The sequence below is a fragment of the Bos indicus x Bos taurus genome, chromosome X (genome assembly GCF_003369695.1).
Source record: "Bos indicus x Bos taurus breed Angus x Brahman F1 hybrid chromosome X, Bos_hybrid_MaternalHap_v2.0, whole genome shotgun sequence".
Lineage (NCBI taxonomy): Eukaryota > Metazoa > Chordata > Mammalia > Artiodactyla > Bovidae > Bos > Bos indicus x Bos taurus.
In genome coordinates, this window is record NC_040105.1 from 24,663,180 (window position 1) to 24,679,110 (window position 15,931).

The following is a 15,931-nucleotide window of genomic DNA, read 5'->3' on the forward strand; positions in this document are numbered from 1 at the left end:
AATTCAATAAACTCGGCCTGATTATTTATCTAAGTACAGTAAGAATAATAATTTGCCAATAGGCGCTTTTAAATCTGCTTTGCTGGAATGGTTCATAAGGAGTCTCCAGAAGGAAATTTTAATAGCCTCTTGAGGCTAGGAAGCCACAGCTAAGACTTGTTGTCAAACCTAGAGATCTGGATGAATTCCTCTCTTCCTGAAGTCCCAAAAACATCCTAAAGTTCCTGGGCCTACCAGAAGTGATCTTCCTTACTCACCTGGTAAGGCTGATGGGAATTCTATCAGCAAGGTCCCAGGCTGTTTTTCCTACGGGTTTTTATGGCTCCCTATGGTTAACCATTTTTTGCATTTCTTTTCCATGGGAATAGTCTTGATCCCTGTCTCCTGTACAATGTCACGAACCTCATTAAATGCAAAAAGTAAAATGGCTGTCTGGGGAGGCCTTACAAATAGCTGTGAAAAGAAGAGAAGTGAAAAGCAAAGGAGAAAAGGAAAGATATAAACATCCGAATGTGGAGTTCCAAAGAATAGCAAGAAGAGATAAGAAAGCCTTCTTCAGCGATCAGTGCAAAGAAATAGAGGGAAACAACAGAATGGGAAAGACTAGGGATCTCTTCAAGAAAATCAGAGATACCAAAGGAACATTTCATGCAAAGATGGGCTCGATAAAGGACATAAATGGGATGGACCTAACAGAAGCAGAAGATATTAAGAAGAGATGGCAAGAATACACAGAAGAACTGTACAAAAAAGATCTTCATGACCCAGATAATCACGATGACATGATCACTGACCTAGAGCCAGACATCCTGGAATGTGAAGTCAAGTGGGCCTTAGAAAGCATCACTATGAACAAAGCTAGTGGAGGTGATGGAATTTTAGTTGAGCTATTCCAAATCCTGAAAGATGATGCTGTGAAAGTGCTGCACTCAATATGCCAGCAAATTTGGAAAACTCAGCAGTGGCCACAGGACTGGAAAAGGTCAGTTTTCATTCCAATCCCAAAGAAAGTCAATGCCAAAGAATGCTCAAACTACCGCACAATTGCACTCATATCACACACTAGTAAAGTAATGCTCAAAATTCTCCAAGCCAGGCTTCAGCAATATGTGAACCGTGAACTGCCTGATGTTCAAGCTGGCTTTAGAAAAGCCAGAGGAACCAGAAATCAAATTGCCAACATCTGCTGGATCATGGAAAAAGCAAGAGAGTTCCAGAAAAACATGTATTTATGCTTTATTGACTATGCCAAAGCCTTTGACTGTGTGGATCACAATCACCTGTGGAAAATTCTGAAAGAGATGGGAATACCAGACCACCTGATCTGCCTCTTGAGAAATTTGTATGCAGGTCAGGAAGCAACAGTTAGAACTAGACATGAAACAACAGACTGGTTCCAAATAGGAAAAGGAGTATGTCAAGGCTGCATATTGTCACCCTGTTTATTTAACTTATATGCGGAGTACATCATGAGAAACGCTAGACTGGAAGAAACACAAGCTGGAATCAAGATTGCCAGGAGAAATATCAATAACCTCAGATATGCAGATGACACCACTCTTATGGCAGAAAGTGAAGAGGAACTAAAAAGCCTCTTGATGAAAGTGAAAGTGGAGAGTGAAGAAGTTAGCTTAAAGCTCAACATTCAGAAAACGAAGATCATGGCATCCAGTCCCATCACTTCATGGGAAATAGATGGGGAAACAGTGCAAACAGTGTCAGACTTTATTTTTTTGGGCTCCAAAATCACTGCAGATTGTGACTGCAGCCATGAAGTTAAAAGACGCTTACTCCTTGGAAGGAAAGTTATGACCAACCTAGATAGCACATTCAAAAGCAGAGACATTACTTTGCCAACAAAGGTTCGTCTAGTCAAGGCTATGGTTTTTCCTGTGGTCATGTAAGGATGTGAGAGTTGGACAGTGAAGAAGCCTGAACGCCAAAGAATTGATGCTTTTGAACTGTGGTGTTGGAAAAGATTCTTGAGAGTCCCTTGGACTGCAAGGAGATCCAATCAGTCCATTCTGAAGGAGATCAGCCCTGGGATTTCTTTGGAAGGAATGATGCTAAAGCTGAAACTCCAGTACTTTGGCCACCTCATGAGGACAGTTGACTCATTGGAAAAGACTCTGATGCTGGGAGGGATTGGGGGCAGGAGGAGAAGGGGAGGACAGAGGATGAGATGGCTGGATGGCATCACTGACTCGATGGACATGTGAGCTTAGACATGTGAACTAAGACATGAGTCTTAGTGAACTGCGGGAGTTGGTGCTGGACAGGGAGGCCTGGCGTGCTGCAATTCATGGGGTCGCAAAGAGTCAGACACGACTTAGCGACTGATCTGATCTGATGGTTAACCTTAGTTTCCTCAAGTTACCTGGTCATATCCAAGTCTACCTGTGTCTGTCAAATATGACATTCCAGTCAAAGTCTCGGTAGTATAATCTCTATTTCCATTTATCCCGCTACAAGAACAGATTCTCACTGAACTTTTGAAAAATAACTATTTTCCTAAGAAAATAAGAACATTGAGAGTTTCTAATTTCTGGAGTGAGACAGTAGGGAGAGAAAAATTAATGTTTCAATTCTAATGACAAAGGTACAATTTATCAAATTGCTGTGTTAAAAAATTTCCTTATATGTAGAAAATGAAAGATTTTTAAAAGACAGTAATCTTTCAAAAAAATCAGGAAAATTATCATCATATTTGTAATTCATTAAGCCCCATGTTCCTAATTCTTATATTGCCAGAGTCCAGTTTTTGTACTGTTTCTGTCAATCCTCCCTGAAGTTTGTGGTTCATAGGGACAATGATAATTTCAAGACACGTGCAAGGTTTTGGTTAAAGCTTGTATAATTTGCCCAGGGAAATGTGTGCCTGGATCACACTTGATAAACCAAGCAGAGAACACATTTTCTCACACTTTCTTTGGAATCAGCAAGGGAAGGCTTCAACTCATCCAGAAAATATAGGAATGACAAGAATATTTTGATGACTCATCTGTTCTGTTCAGTCTCTCGGTCATGTCTGACTCTTTGAAACCCCATGGACTGCAGCACTCCAGGCTTCCCTGTCCATCACCAATTCCCAGAGCTTGCTCAAACTCATGTCCATTGAGAGGGTCATGCCAACCAATGTTTTCATCCTCTGTAGTCCCCTTCTCTTCCTGCCTTCAATCTTTCCCAGCATCCGTGTCTTTTCCAATGAGTCAGTTCTTCACATCATATCATCAAAGTATTGGACCTTCAGCTTCTGCATCAGTCCTTCCAATGCATATTCAGGAGTGATATGTTTTAGAATTGACTGGTTAGATCTCCTTGCAGTCCAAGGGACTCTCACGAATCTTGTCCAGGAGGAACAAGATGGCAAGAGGAGTTGCTGGACGTGGAATACATTTCTCTTCATGGATACATCAGGAATACACCTTCAGACACAGAAGTGGATGCAGAATACCAGCTGAGAGTGGACAGGAGTACATGACCAGCAGAAAAGAATGTATAGACCCACGCAAAACTCAAGGTCAAGCCCTGAGCCTTTACAGTGGGTCCACTGGCTCCAAGATCCTAGACTATCAGAGAACTAACCCTAGGATATCAGACAGTGAGAACTGACACAAAGGAAACCACAGGAATACAAGACCCGGCATCACCAAACCACTGATAGCACCCTCTGCAGGACGCCTCATCTAAACCACAAAGAAAACAAAAATGCAAACCCGATCATCAGCAGACAGAATGACCACCATACTCAGCCTTGCCCATCAGAGGAAAAAGCAAACAAACAAACAAAAACTCAGCACAAATCTCACCCTATAAGAAGCTTACACAAACCACTGGACCAACCTTAGAGGGCAGAAATAAAAAGGAAGATAGAATTCAACCTTGAAGCCTGGGAAAAGGAGACCTCAAACATGATAATTAAAATAATAATAATAATGAAAAAGGCAGAGAAATACTACACAAAAGAAGGAACAAACCAGAAACACAGAAGTCCAAATAAATGAAGAGGAAACAGGCAAACTACCTGAAAATGAATTCACTGCTAAAAGGAATGCAGTGATACTGATACTTTGGAAACTGTCTGGCAAATTCTTTTAAGCTAAACATAGCTTTACCGTCTGAGCCACCAGGGAAGCTCCAGTCTTATCATATGATCTAGCAAATGAATGTTAAGGTATTTACTCAAAAGAGCCCAGCCCATCCAAAAACCTTCAAACAAATTTTAATAGCAGAATAAGTCATAGCTGCCAAAAACCGAAATCACCAAAGATGACCTTCAGTACATGAGTGGGTAAACAAAGTATGGTAAGCTACACAGAACGCTATTCAGTCCTGGAAGAAAACATTTCAAACCATAACAAGTTATAGAGAAAATTCAATGTATATTGATTAGCAGAAGAAGCCAGTATAAAGAGCCTACATACTGTATGATTCCATCAATGTTACAGTCTGGAAAATGCAAATCTTTAGAAAGAGTAAAACGTTGAGTAGTTGTCAGGGGTTCCAAGTGAGGTTTTGAGGGATGGACAGGTGGAGCATGGGAGATCCATAGGGCATTCACACTCCTCTGCACGACACCATATTGGCTGAGTTGATCCTATCATGCATCTGTCAAACACTAAGGAACTGTAAAACACAAAAAGTAAAATGTATTGTAAACAATGGACAATAGTTAATAATAACATATTGACATTAGTTGATCAATTGTAAAAAATGTACTTGTATCCATTGAACCAATACAAGATGTTAATAATAGAAGATACCAAGTGGAGGAAGAGAGTGGCTGTATGGGACCTCTCTATTCTATCTGCTGAATTTCCTCCAGTCCTAAATCTGTTCTTTTATAAAAGAAATACAGAGGGGCAACAAACTCATAAACACATGAAAAGAGGAGCTACATCGTTCATCTCGAGAGAAATGCACATCAAAATTACAATGAGGTGCCGCCTCATACAAGTCAGAATGGCCATCATCAAAAATTGTACAAGCAGTAAATGCTGGGGAGAGTTTAGAGAAAAGGTGGGAATGGAAACTGATATAGCCACTATGGAGAACACTGGGGAGATTCCTTTAAAACTAGAATTAAAACTACCATATGACCCAGCAATAGAAATACTGCACATATACACTGAGAAAAGAATAATTGAAAAGATACCTGTATCCAATGTTCATTGCAGCACTGGTTACAATAGACAGGACGTGGAAGCAAAGCAGACTTCAACTGACAGATGACTGGATAACGAAGTTGAGGTAGCCACATACAGTGGAATATTACCCATAAGAAGGAACTAATTTAAGTCACTTGTAGTGAGGTGGATGCACCTAGAGCCTGTTTACAGAGCGAAGTAAGTTAGAAACAGAAAAGTAATGTACATTAACAAATATACATGGAAAGTAGGAATGGTACTCACGAACCTATTTGAAGGGCAGGAATAGTGACACAGATGTGGAGAATGGACCTGTGGACACAGCAAGGGAAGGTGTGTGTAGGATGAATTGAGAGCGTGGCACTGAGAAATATCGAGTCCCATGTGTACAAAAGACAGCTGGCGGAAAATTGCTGTATAGTACAGGGAGCTTAGCCTGGTGCTGTGTGACAGCCTAGAGGGGTGAGATGAGGGGGTGGGAGGAAGTCTCATCAGGCAGGAGGAATATGTATACGTAGAGCTGATTCATGGTGTTGTATAGCAGAAGTCACTTCAGTCGTGTCCAACTCTGTGTGACCCCACAGACGGCAGCCCACCAGGCTCCCCCATCTTTGGGATCCTCCAGGAAAGAACACTGGAGTGGGCTGCCATTTTCTTCTCCAATGCATGAAAGTGAAAAGGGAAAGTGAAGTCTCTCAGTCGTGACCGACTCCTCGCAACCCCATGGACTGTGGCCTATCAGGCTCCTCCATCCATGGGATTTTCCAGGCAAGAGTACTGGAGTGGGTTACCATTGCCTTCTCCATACAATGAAATATTAGCCATAAAAAGGAATGAATTTAAGTCACTTGTAGTGAGGTGGATGCACTTAGAGCCTGTAAACAGAGTGAAGTAACTCAAAAACAGAAAAAGAGTGCATATTAATGCATACACATGGAAAATAGAAAATGGTACTTATAAACCTATTTGAAGGGCAGGAATAGTGACACAGATGTAGAGAATGGTCATGTGGACACAGCAAGGGAAGGACAGGGTGGAATGAATTGTGAGTGGCACTGACAAAAATACTGTACCAAGTGTACAGTAGAGAGCTAGTGGGAAACTGCTATATAATACAGGGAGCTCAGCCTGGTGCTATGTGACAAAATAGAGGGGTGAGGTGTGGGGCTGGGAGGGAGTCTCATGAGGCAGGAGGAATATGTACACTTATAGCTGATTCATTCTGTTGTATAGCAGAAACTAACAAAACATTATATAGCAACTATCTGTCAATTAAAACATTTTTTAAGTCTAATAATTTAAAAACTAAAAAAAAAAATATGGATAAGAACACAGAGCCAGTACAGAGTTATATGCACCAAAGCAAAATGAATAAAATCAGCAATAATGAGGAGCAAAATATCACACTAAGTATTTGATCCTTGAATTAAAATTCTTAGGAAACAGGCACAGAATATATTGACACAGAAAACGAACTTCAGAAAACTGTCATAAAAAAGATCAGCACAGCAAAATCAAGAAACTGGTCTGGAAGAATCAACAGTAACTTAGATCATGTAATAGAAAATACACCATAAACAAAAGCAACCATATAAAAAACGTACCTACAAAGAAACCTTAGAAAAATGTTTCCAGTCTACCTGGAGGAAACAAGAATTTCCTGAGACCCTTCGGAAAAGAAGTCTCAAACAGTATCTTAGGTGTATACACGAGGAGGACATACTGTAATACTGTCAATTTTCCTGAAATCCTTTACAGATTTAGTACCAAACTGGGAGTAGCTGAGACCACAATCACACGTGGGCGGCTGTTTCCTGTACCCAGAACAAACCATGGAAAACTTACACAAGGAATAAAGACAACTACTAACAAAAGCAAGAACACAAAACTAAATAATCCCTGAGGAACAATAAGTCTCCATTGAACTTGACCCTGTGAGTGCCCAGGTCAGGGAGTACTCTGAGGCTGACACAGGTGTGCAGGCCACAAAGGAAACAGACAACAGGATCAGCTGGAAAAGGCTTTAAACTGGAGCAGTGGATTCTTCCACTGGGCCGTGAGACCATGAACCTCTACTGCTTCACTGAAGGAACCTGAGGCAGCATCTCAGAGCCCCATGCTAGGATCATGGGGCACCAAAGTTTGGGATGGACATGGCAGTATGGCCCAGAGGTCATACAATAACCAGCACAAACTTTGTTAGTGAATGACAACTGGCCCTTGTAAATGATGAGCTTAAGAGACTGTCACACATGGACTAAAACAGAAAAGCCTATATCACCATAATTGTACAAAAGGACAGAAATTCATCTCAGAACTTGCAAGCAATGCCCCTGCAGTCGACTAAGAGCCCACAGTGAGAACCATCAGGCTAAGGAGCCCCTTCATTTTCTCTGCTGGGGTTGTGAGGTACATGGGTGGGGACAGGGGTGGTTTTATACCAGAAAGGGAAAGGTTTCCAGGCTCTGCCTGCAGTCAATATGAAGATCCTGAGTGAGATGTGAGGGGTTCCACACCACAGAAGGCATTCTCCCATCCTTCCCTCTCGCTTATCTTACCTGCAGCAGCCACTTCCAGGAAGCCTTAGGCAGAAGTGTCCAGATGAGATGCTGGTGCACTTCTCACCAGGCGTCTGTGGATTTGACATCTTCCAGGTGAGGCCTTGCCCTCAGGTCAGCAGACGGCACGTAACGCAGCATTACGGTCGGAGGAAGACAGGGATAGACAGAGAGCATCACTCAGCACACAAGAAGGAGCCCAAGTGCCCTCACTGTCTGTCTCAGCAGGTCCAGGAAGGCTTTCAGGCTCGGGCTCCCAAATTCTTCCTGCTTGGTTTACTGAGACAAGTGAGAGGTAAGGAGTGAGGCCAGTTGACTGAGATCAGCAGGGACATCTCAGGAGCCACTATGAGTAGAAGAAGGGATCACATCCCTCCTCTTGCCGGAAACTCCCCTGGAATCCTGCCCACCCAAGCCACGCCCCTGCTGTCCTCCTGGAGCCCAGATGGGCATGATAGGAAGTGAAGGCCGCCTATCCACGCTGGGTTGCGATGCCATCTTTGAGAGGGCTACTATCTTTGAGAGCTGCTGTAGTTGTGACCAGAGGGAGGAGTCTGAGGTCTCACCAGGGGTCCAAGTTGGAGGTGACATGGGTTACAAGTGCACTGGATAGTTACAAAGATATGCCCTGGCACTCCCAACACCTTTTCCATCCAAAAAGAGGGGACTTCACAGCCCCCCGGCAACCCTGCACCTGCTCTACGCCTGGAGGCTAGGACCAGGCTCTTAGGTACAATGTCCATCGGCTATGCACACGGGTTCCCGGGACATAACCTGGGTCCAGGGGTGGTGGATCTGGGTGCAGGGTTGGTGGACCCTGGCTCTGTTCAGTAGAGGGAAGTCCGGGATTCTGTGGAGTGAAGGAGGGACCCGCGGGGGGACTGAGTGTCTCCACACCCCAGATGGGTGGCCACGCCTAACCCCTTACCCAGTGTCACGTGGCTGGAGAGCAACCGGTCAGCATCTGGGCAGTTCTAAAGGCTGAGGGGCTCCCTGACTGCGATCGCCAACACGGGACACTCAGGGAACAGGGGACCTCGTTCTGAGGGCTGGCAGCTGGTCAGCAGAGGGAGGATGTCAGGGCTCGGGAGGAATCAGGGTAATGACCATCCTCCGCATCACACGACCGACTCAGGACCCTCCCCTGTGGCCAGCACTTCCTCCCAGCCAAACACGGGGACGGGGGTGGTGGTCTGTTAGGGGAGGTTGCAGCTTGGTTGTGAACGGGCAGCTTCGAGACAGCAGAAGGGCGGGTCCCGGCTCCCTTCATTGGGGGCCTGAACATTCCCTCCTCTCATCATCTGGGGTGACAGGGAAAGTGGCAGCATCAACTTCAAAGCAAGAGAGGGAACAGGGTGGGTGGGTTTGGGGGCAGGGGCAATATGAGGGAGTCTTGCCCCAGTTTTCATCATGACTCTGAAATGTGAACTGAAAGGACCTGCCTCCCCTGCCAGCTCCCACAGGCCTCCCTCTTAACACCGAGGCAGGGCTGTCTGGCTGCGCCCCAGAGATCACTCTCACTTCCTACTCAGTCGTCTCAAGGGAGGGGCTCACCAGGAGAACACAAGACTTGTGGGTCCTAGACCACTGGCCTCAAGGACTGCTCAGAGGCGGCTTTGGTTCAAGCCAGGGAGGAATCTCCTAACTGCAGTTGCTCACAACATCTGCTTGTCCTTCCTCTAGGTGCCCTCCTTGCCTGCCACCCTGCCTGCATGCGCCTGTGATCCATAACCTGTGTCACCATGCCTCGGATGCACAAGAACAAGTACCATGCCTGTGTGAAATGCCACCAGGTCCAGGGGGACACTCAGTGTCCCCAAGAGGCCCAGACCAGTGCTGTTGCAGCCCCCAAAGAGGAGTTCCCCTCCTCCCCCTCGTCTGTCCCTCAGGGTTCTTCCCGGGGCTCCCCTGCTACTGGAGATCACCAGGAGCTTCAGGAAGCCATGGCCCCTAGCTCTCCTGATGCAGGGCCCTCCTGCGCAGGATCTGATGAAGGTGCCCAGGGCCCAGAGGAGGAAAGTGCAGGTACCTCCCAGGCAGCCCCTGCCACTCAGAGCCCTCGAATAGATCCTCTGACCAGGAAGGCCAGCATGCTGCTGGAGTTCCTGCTGGAGAAGTCCACCAAGAAGGAGCCCATCTCGCAGCACGCCCTGCTGAAGGTCGTTGGCACCAAGTATAGGCAGCACATACCTGAGATCCTCAGGAGAGCCTCTAAGCACATGGAGCTGGTATTTGGCCTGGAGCTGATGGAAGTCGACCATAGCAGGAACATCTATGCCCTCATCAACAAGCTCAACCTCGGGGGCGATGAAGGTCTGAGTGATGAGTGGGGTGTGCCCAAGTCCGGTTTCCTCATGGTGCTCCTGGGCATTATCTTCATGAAGGGTAACCGCGCCACCAGGGAGGAGGTCTGGGAATTCCTCAGTGTGTTGGGGGTCTATACTGGGAGGAGGCACTGGATCTTTGGGGAACCCAGAAGGCTCATCACCAAAGATCTGGTGCAGAAGAAGTACCTGAAGTACCAATAGGTGCCCAATGTGATCCTCCACACTACGAGTTCCTGTGGGGCTCAAGAGGTTGTGTTGAGGCCAATAAGATGAAGGTGTTGGAGGTGCTGGCCAAGACCCATGACAGGTCCCAACTTCCTTCCCAGACCTCTATGTCGAGGCTCTGAGAGATCAGGTAGAGACATCAGGGCTCAGAGGCACGGCCAGGGCTCCAACCATGGCTGAAGCCAGTGCCCCTTCCAGGGCCAAGTCCTACAGCTCCTCCCACATCTAGGGAGGGAGACCCAGATACTTTCTTCCCTTTTGTGTTGGAACAGAGCTTTCAAGCTTCTAAATAGTAGAGAGTAGTAGGGTGGAGGGAACAAAATTTGTATGTTCTTTACTGTTATATGTAGTAAGGGAGTTTAGGTACAACTCATTTTAACAAAATATATATCTTTTTTCTTTTATCCATAGGAGAAATATCTAGTGAAAGTTGATTTAAATTAAGGAGATGAGGGAGGACTTTAGTATTTTCAAATGTTAATTATTTTTCATGAGGTTTATTGTTCTTTATAAAACAAATATATTAATCATATAAATCACATTGTTCGCTGTTTTAAAGTTTTGAAAGCCACAGGTTGGGTATATGTAAAACACATTGAACGTATTGAATATGTTGTTCACCATCTAAACAAGGTAAGATGACACTGGAACAGAATTTTCTCAGAGTAGTCAAGCTCGTAGATAGTGCAGATTAGTAGGGATCCAGCAAACCAAGTTTAGATCTCTATTTTCTTCCTGATTTAAACTAGTAACTTCTGCATATTATTTATTTCATTTTTATCGACTATTTTTATTTCTAACAGATTCTTTTTCTTCAGAATACTGATTTGGTAATGATATTCCAGTTTTATTTATTGCTGTTTTAGGATTTTAAAGTTACAGTTTTGGTAGATGTAAAAGAAATTCATTAACCATCTGTACTGTCTTTATGATCTGGAAGTAGGTAGTATGTCATTGAAAGAGATTTTCATGGTAATATGAAACACAACCACAGAAAATATTGAGAAACCAAATAACAATTAAGCAAATATAAAGGAAAAAGCTTTTAATTTGTAGTTTGCCTTATTTCTTCTAACCATTTGTTTTTTTATAAAAATAAAATATACTTTGCCTTAATTTAGCTCATTTAAGAATATTTACTTATTTTGTCTCAATGCACTGCATAGTCTCTGCTATCTACTGCATAAAAATAACCTCAGATAGGAAGGGGGTATTTTGGAGGTTCATAATAATCATAACTACCATTAAATTAAAGACCAGTGTTTCTTAATCAGTATGACTCTGCTATATATGTATACATAAATTCTAGCATTCATGCAGGATAGGATTTAGCAGACTCCATTTATAGATGGATAACTTGCAGTTGTCTCAAGTTCACAAGACTGATAAAGTGACCTTCATCAGACAAGTCCCCTGATGTGCACTAGTCCAGAGTCCTTCCCTTTCTTTGCAAGGCAAGCACTGAGGAAATCTCTTTTCACCAGTGACATATTTGGTACCATGACTAAAATTGCTGCCAGGGTGAACTTCAGTGGTCTTGCCCAAACTGCTGGCTGGAGACCCCTGACTTTCACCCTATCTCTCCCATGAAAACTTGCTTGCTGTCACTCTCTGCTTTGTTCTCTTTCCATGACCCACAGGGCAAGATCTGGTTCAGTTCACTGTGTCATGGCTCCCCTCAATTAAGAGCTGCAAGGAGTACGCCCAGCCTGTGCATACCCAAAGAACACTTGGGTGGCAGTTGACACTATCCTTGGGCCTGGCAGACACAGAATTTCCAATGGTGAAGGCGCCCACTGAGGCCAAGACTTTTCTCCTCTCAGTCTTTGTCATTTCCTCTACGGTTCTACCCATTTTGAGGTGAGAAGTTTAACCGAGAAGACTGCATGATGTTCAAATTCAGATCAGATCAGATCAGTCACTTAATCGTGTCCGAATCTTTGCAACCCCATGAATCACAGCACGCCAGGCCTCCCTGTCCATCACCAACTCCCGGAGTTCACTGAGACTCATGTCCATCGAGTCAGTGATGCCATCCAGCCATCTCATCCTCTGTCCTCCCCTTCTCCTCCTGCCCCTAATCCCTCCCAGCATCAGAGTCTTTTCCAATGAGTCAACTCTTTGCATGAGGTGGCCAAAGTACTGGAGTTTCAGCGTTAGCATCATTCCTTCCAAAGAAATCCCAGGGCTGATCTCCTTCAGAATGGACTGGGTGGATCAGGGACTTGATTGGGTGAGTTTCTTCTCTGTAAGTCCTCGAGCCCAATTCCCTCCCTATACGTTCTTAATCCCAGTGTGGTTCTGGGACCATAACTGCATCAGGGGCCAAAACTGGGGGACTCTGCAGCCTTCTCTATAGTTTTTTGGCCTATCTCGCTGCACCCTGATGTTACACTGTGGGTGATCCCCTCCCTTCTGGGGGTCTCAAGCAGACTTTATCAACCCCAGAGCAGAGGCAGTAAGCGAGCACCTTTCTCAGCAGGCTTAGGACTCTCTGCCTAGGAGACAGTCCACTTCTCCCAAGATTCACCATCAGAAACTTCAACCTCCCCCACGTCATAGCTCTACACCTTCCCTTGTGTCCTTGATTTCTCTTCTATCATGCTCTCCAGATTTCTCAGATTGTCTCTTGATCCTTGAGCCTCCTTGCTGGTTAGGTGTTGCTTCTTTCACTTCTATAAAGTAATGTGGTCAGTCGCTAAGGCATGTCCAACTCTTTGTGGCCCCTTGGACTGAAGCCCACCTGGATCCTCTGTCCACGGGATTTCCCAGGCAACAATACTTGAGTGGATTGCCATTGCCTTCTTTAGGGTACCTTCCCAATCCTGTGATTGAACCCACATCTCCTGCATTGCAGGTGGATTCTTAGCAAGGAGCCACTTCAGGAGTCCAACGAGGAGCCCTCTTCAATACCACAATGACAATACCCTGAGGGGAACTTTTGCCTAGTATTGTTATCACTGCCTTGTGGTACTCCAGTCCTACCTTTCAGCTCTGTGTCTTTTTCTTTTACTTCAGTCATAACGGTAAACTTTTTAGTTGGCTCAGAGCCTAGGTCTCGTCCCTCCCTCTCTGAAGACTTTAGGCCCTTGGACGCTGGTCATTTTTTCTCCCACTGGCTTCTGTTCCTTTTCGAGACTAACCCAAGGGGCCTCCTCAGGTTCACCAATCAGGTAGATTTCAGGTGCTCACAGGGAACCCACTGTTGACATTGGGAGTGCACCAGAACAAATAACTCCCATTGGTCCCTGTCTTGTGACATCCTAACCCCAAAATGGGAGGCGAGGGTGGAAGTCCCATGCGTACAAATGTTCATGACCCTATTTCAAAATCCATGTCTAAAGAACTCCTTTTAACTCCTGTGAAAGCACTCACACCCCTTTCAAAGTGCCTCCTTCTCCAACAGGAGACCGATGTTTTATATGATCAGCTTATTAGTCCACTTCCCCAAGAACCACAACCAGGAACTGCTACCTCCCCAGTTCTGAGGCGGGGACAGTCTGCCAGACCATCCTCCTCTAATGTACCATCTAGGCAGCTGGAGACCCAAGGCCCCCACAAATCAACTCATGGATTCTGCCTTTGGCATACTTAATGATAGAGGTAGGGTTGAGGAGGTAAAAAGGATTCAGGGACAACAGCAAAAAGCATAATTACCCAAAGTGACAGCTCAAACCCCTGCACCACCTTAGGGTTACTCTCCCTTAACAAAGCCAACGGCAGGGACAGAATCCAGGAAGCCTGGATCAGAGCCACTGTCTTGTGCACAAAGGATGGATCTTCCTACAGCCAGGGGGGGTGACTGAAGGACGAATGCTCCCTGTTTGGGAAAAGTCCACCAGTACCCTACCCGATAGATGTACAAATGAGAGGGCCTCCAGAAGCATGACCGCAGTCCCTCCAGTCCTATAGGAGACTCGAGGCTGCCAAACCAAGCTAGCCGAGGGGACTGAAGACTGATGAGGCCTGGGAACCTCCGTGGCTCCCAAAGGACACCTGCTCATTTCCCAGAGGAACCTCAGGTAACCCTCGATGTGGCAGGAAGGACAGTTATTTTATATGTGGGTCAGCTACCCAGTGCTGATTTCCCTTGGCCTTCAACCCTCCAATCCTCCATGATGATGGGGATGGAAGGAAGGTCCCAAACCAAGTGACCTGCGGCTCCCCTCAAGTCCTTGCTAGGAAAATTTACCTTTGATCATCAGTTTCTGATCATGTATGACTGCCCCCTCCTCTTGTTGGGAAGAAACTTCTCACTAAATTCCAGATAAGAGTCTAAGATGGAGACCCTCATGGAGAAGACACCCAGCAAGAGAAATGACTGCTCTTGGCTGGGGGAACCTGCCTCCATATGACACGGATAGAATAGCATAGGATACAGTTAGCTGTCCCAGGTGACTCGGTGGAAAAGTATGCACCTGCAATGCAGGAGACAAAGGTTCAATCCCTGGGTGTGGAACATCCCCTGGAGGAGTAAATGGCTACCCATTCCAGTATTCCTGCCTGGAGAATCCATCGGACAGAGAGCCTGGAGTACTTCAGTTCATGGGGTTGCAGAGTCAGACATGAATGAGGGCCTGAGCACAGACAGAAAGAGAGACGGGTAGCTATAGAAGTCTAGTAGGCGTCTAGAGATAGAGAAACCTAGGAACCTTTGGGAGACCAGTGTAAGTTACTGATCACTCAAGAAATGTATCAAAAAGTCGTGAAAGGTAGCAGGCTTGCTTAAATATAAAGCCGTAAATGGAACATGCCATATGCTCCAGTCCCACAGGTAAAAGAAGAATGTCACCACCCTTCTACTGATTTGAAGAAGTACTATGATAATCCGAGATTGACCTCATAGGGTCAGACACTCTCCTGCCCCAAACGAAGCGGGAGTGAGTTATGTAAGCCTGACCTCTATTCAAAGAAGGCAGTCTTTCCCCTTCATTCACTTTCCTTTGATTATAAAATGCAACCCACTTAATCCTCAGGGCAGAGCTCCATTACCTGCCTGCTTGCATTTCTTACAAGCGTCCTATATTAATACATCTATTTCTTGTCTAACACTTTCCCTTTCTGAATTCCTTCTGTGCTGAGACACATACACCTGAGCCTCCCAGTAAGTCCAGGCACTAGGACTAGGAGAATTAGAATCACTAGGAGAGTGATTCTAATTAAAATACCATGAATCAAGTCCCAAACAAGAATTTGGCTGGATTCAAGTCCTGGCCAGATGGGTTTCAGTCCCAGCCTTGTGGGCTCAAGTCCCAGCCTGAGGTGAATATTTTCAAACAGAGGAGGTCTCCATGCCACCCTGTCCAAATTTTTCAACTTTGGCCATTAAATTGGTTCACAGTGCTAGAACTAAAGTCACTTTCGTCTGCATTTCTCTGCACCTAGTCTCCCAGTATCTTTCCCTTTCGGTGTACAAATCCAGACATTGTATGCCACGAATATCTCCACTTTGTGTGCTTATAAAATTCAAACCGACAGTGCCTGCAGGGTTGGAATGGAAAAAAAAAAAAAAAAAGAAAGAAAAAAAAATGGTCTAAAAGTTATCTGGCTATCTTTAGAAAGGGGGCTTCCCTGGTGGCTCAGAGGGTAAAGAATTTCCCTGCAATGAAGGACACCCAGGTTTGATCCCTGGGTTGCAAAGGGCCCCTGGAGAAGGAAAAGGCAACCCATTCTA

General features: G+C 45.3%; 1 protein-coding gene across 1 annotated transcript; it reads left to right on the top strand.

The window, feature by feature from the left end:
- Positions 1–9,447: 9,447 nt before the first annotated feature.
- On the top strand, positions 9,448–10,233 carry LOC113887980 (melanoma-associated antigen B17-like). The gene has a single exon (XM_027535357.1). The coding sequence runs from the start codon at positions 9,448–9,450 to the stop codon at positions 10,231–10,233; it is 786 nt and encodes a 261-aa protein (XP_027391158.1).
- Positions 10,234–15,931: the final 5,698 nt, after the last annotated feature.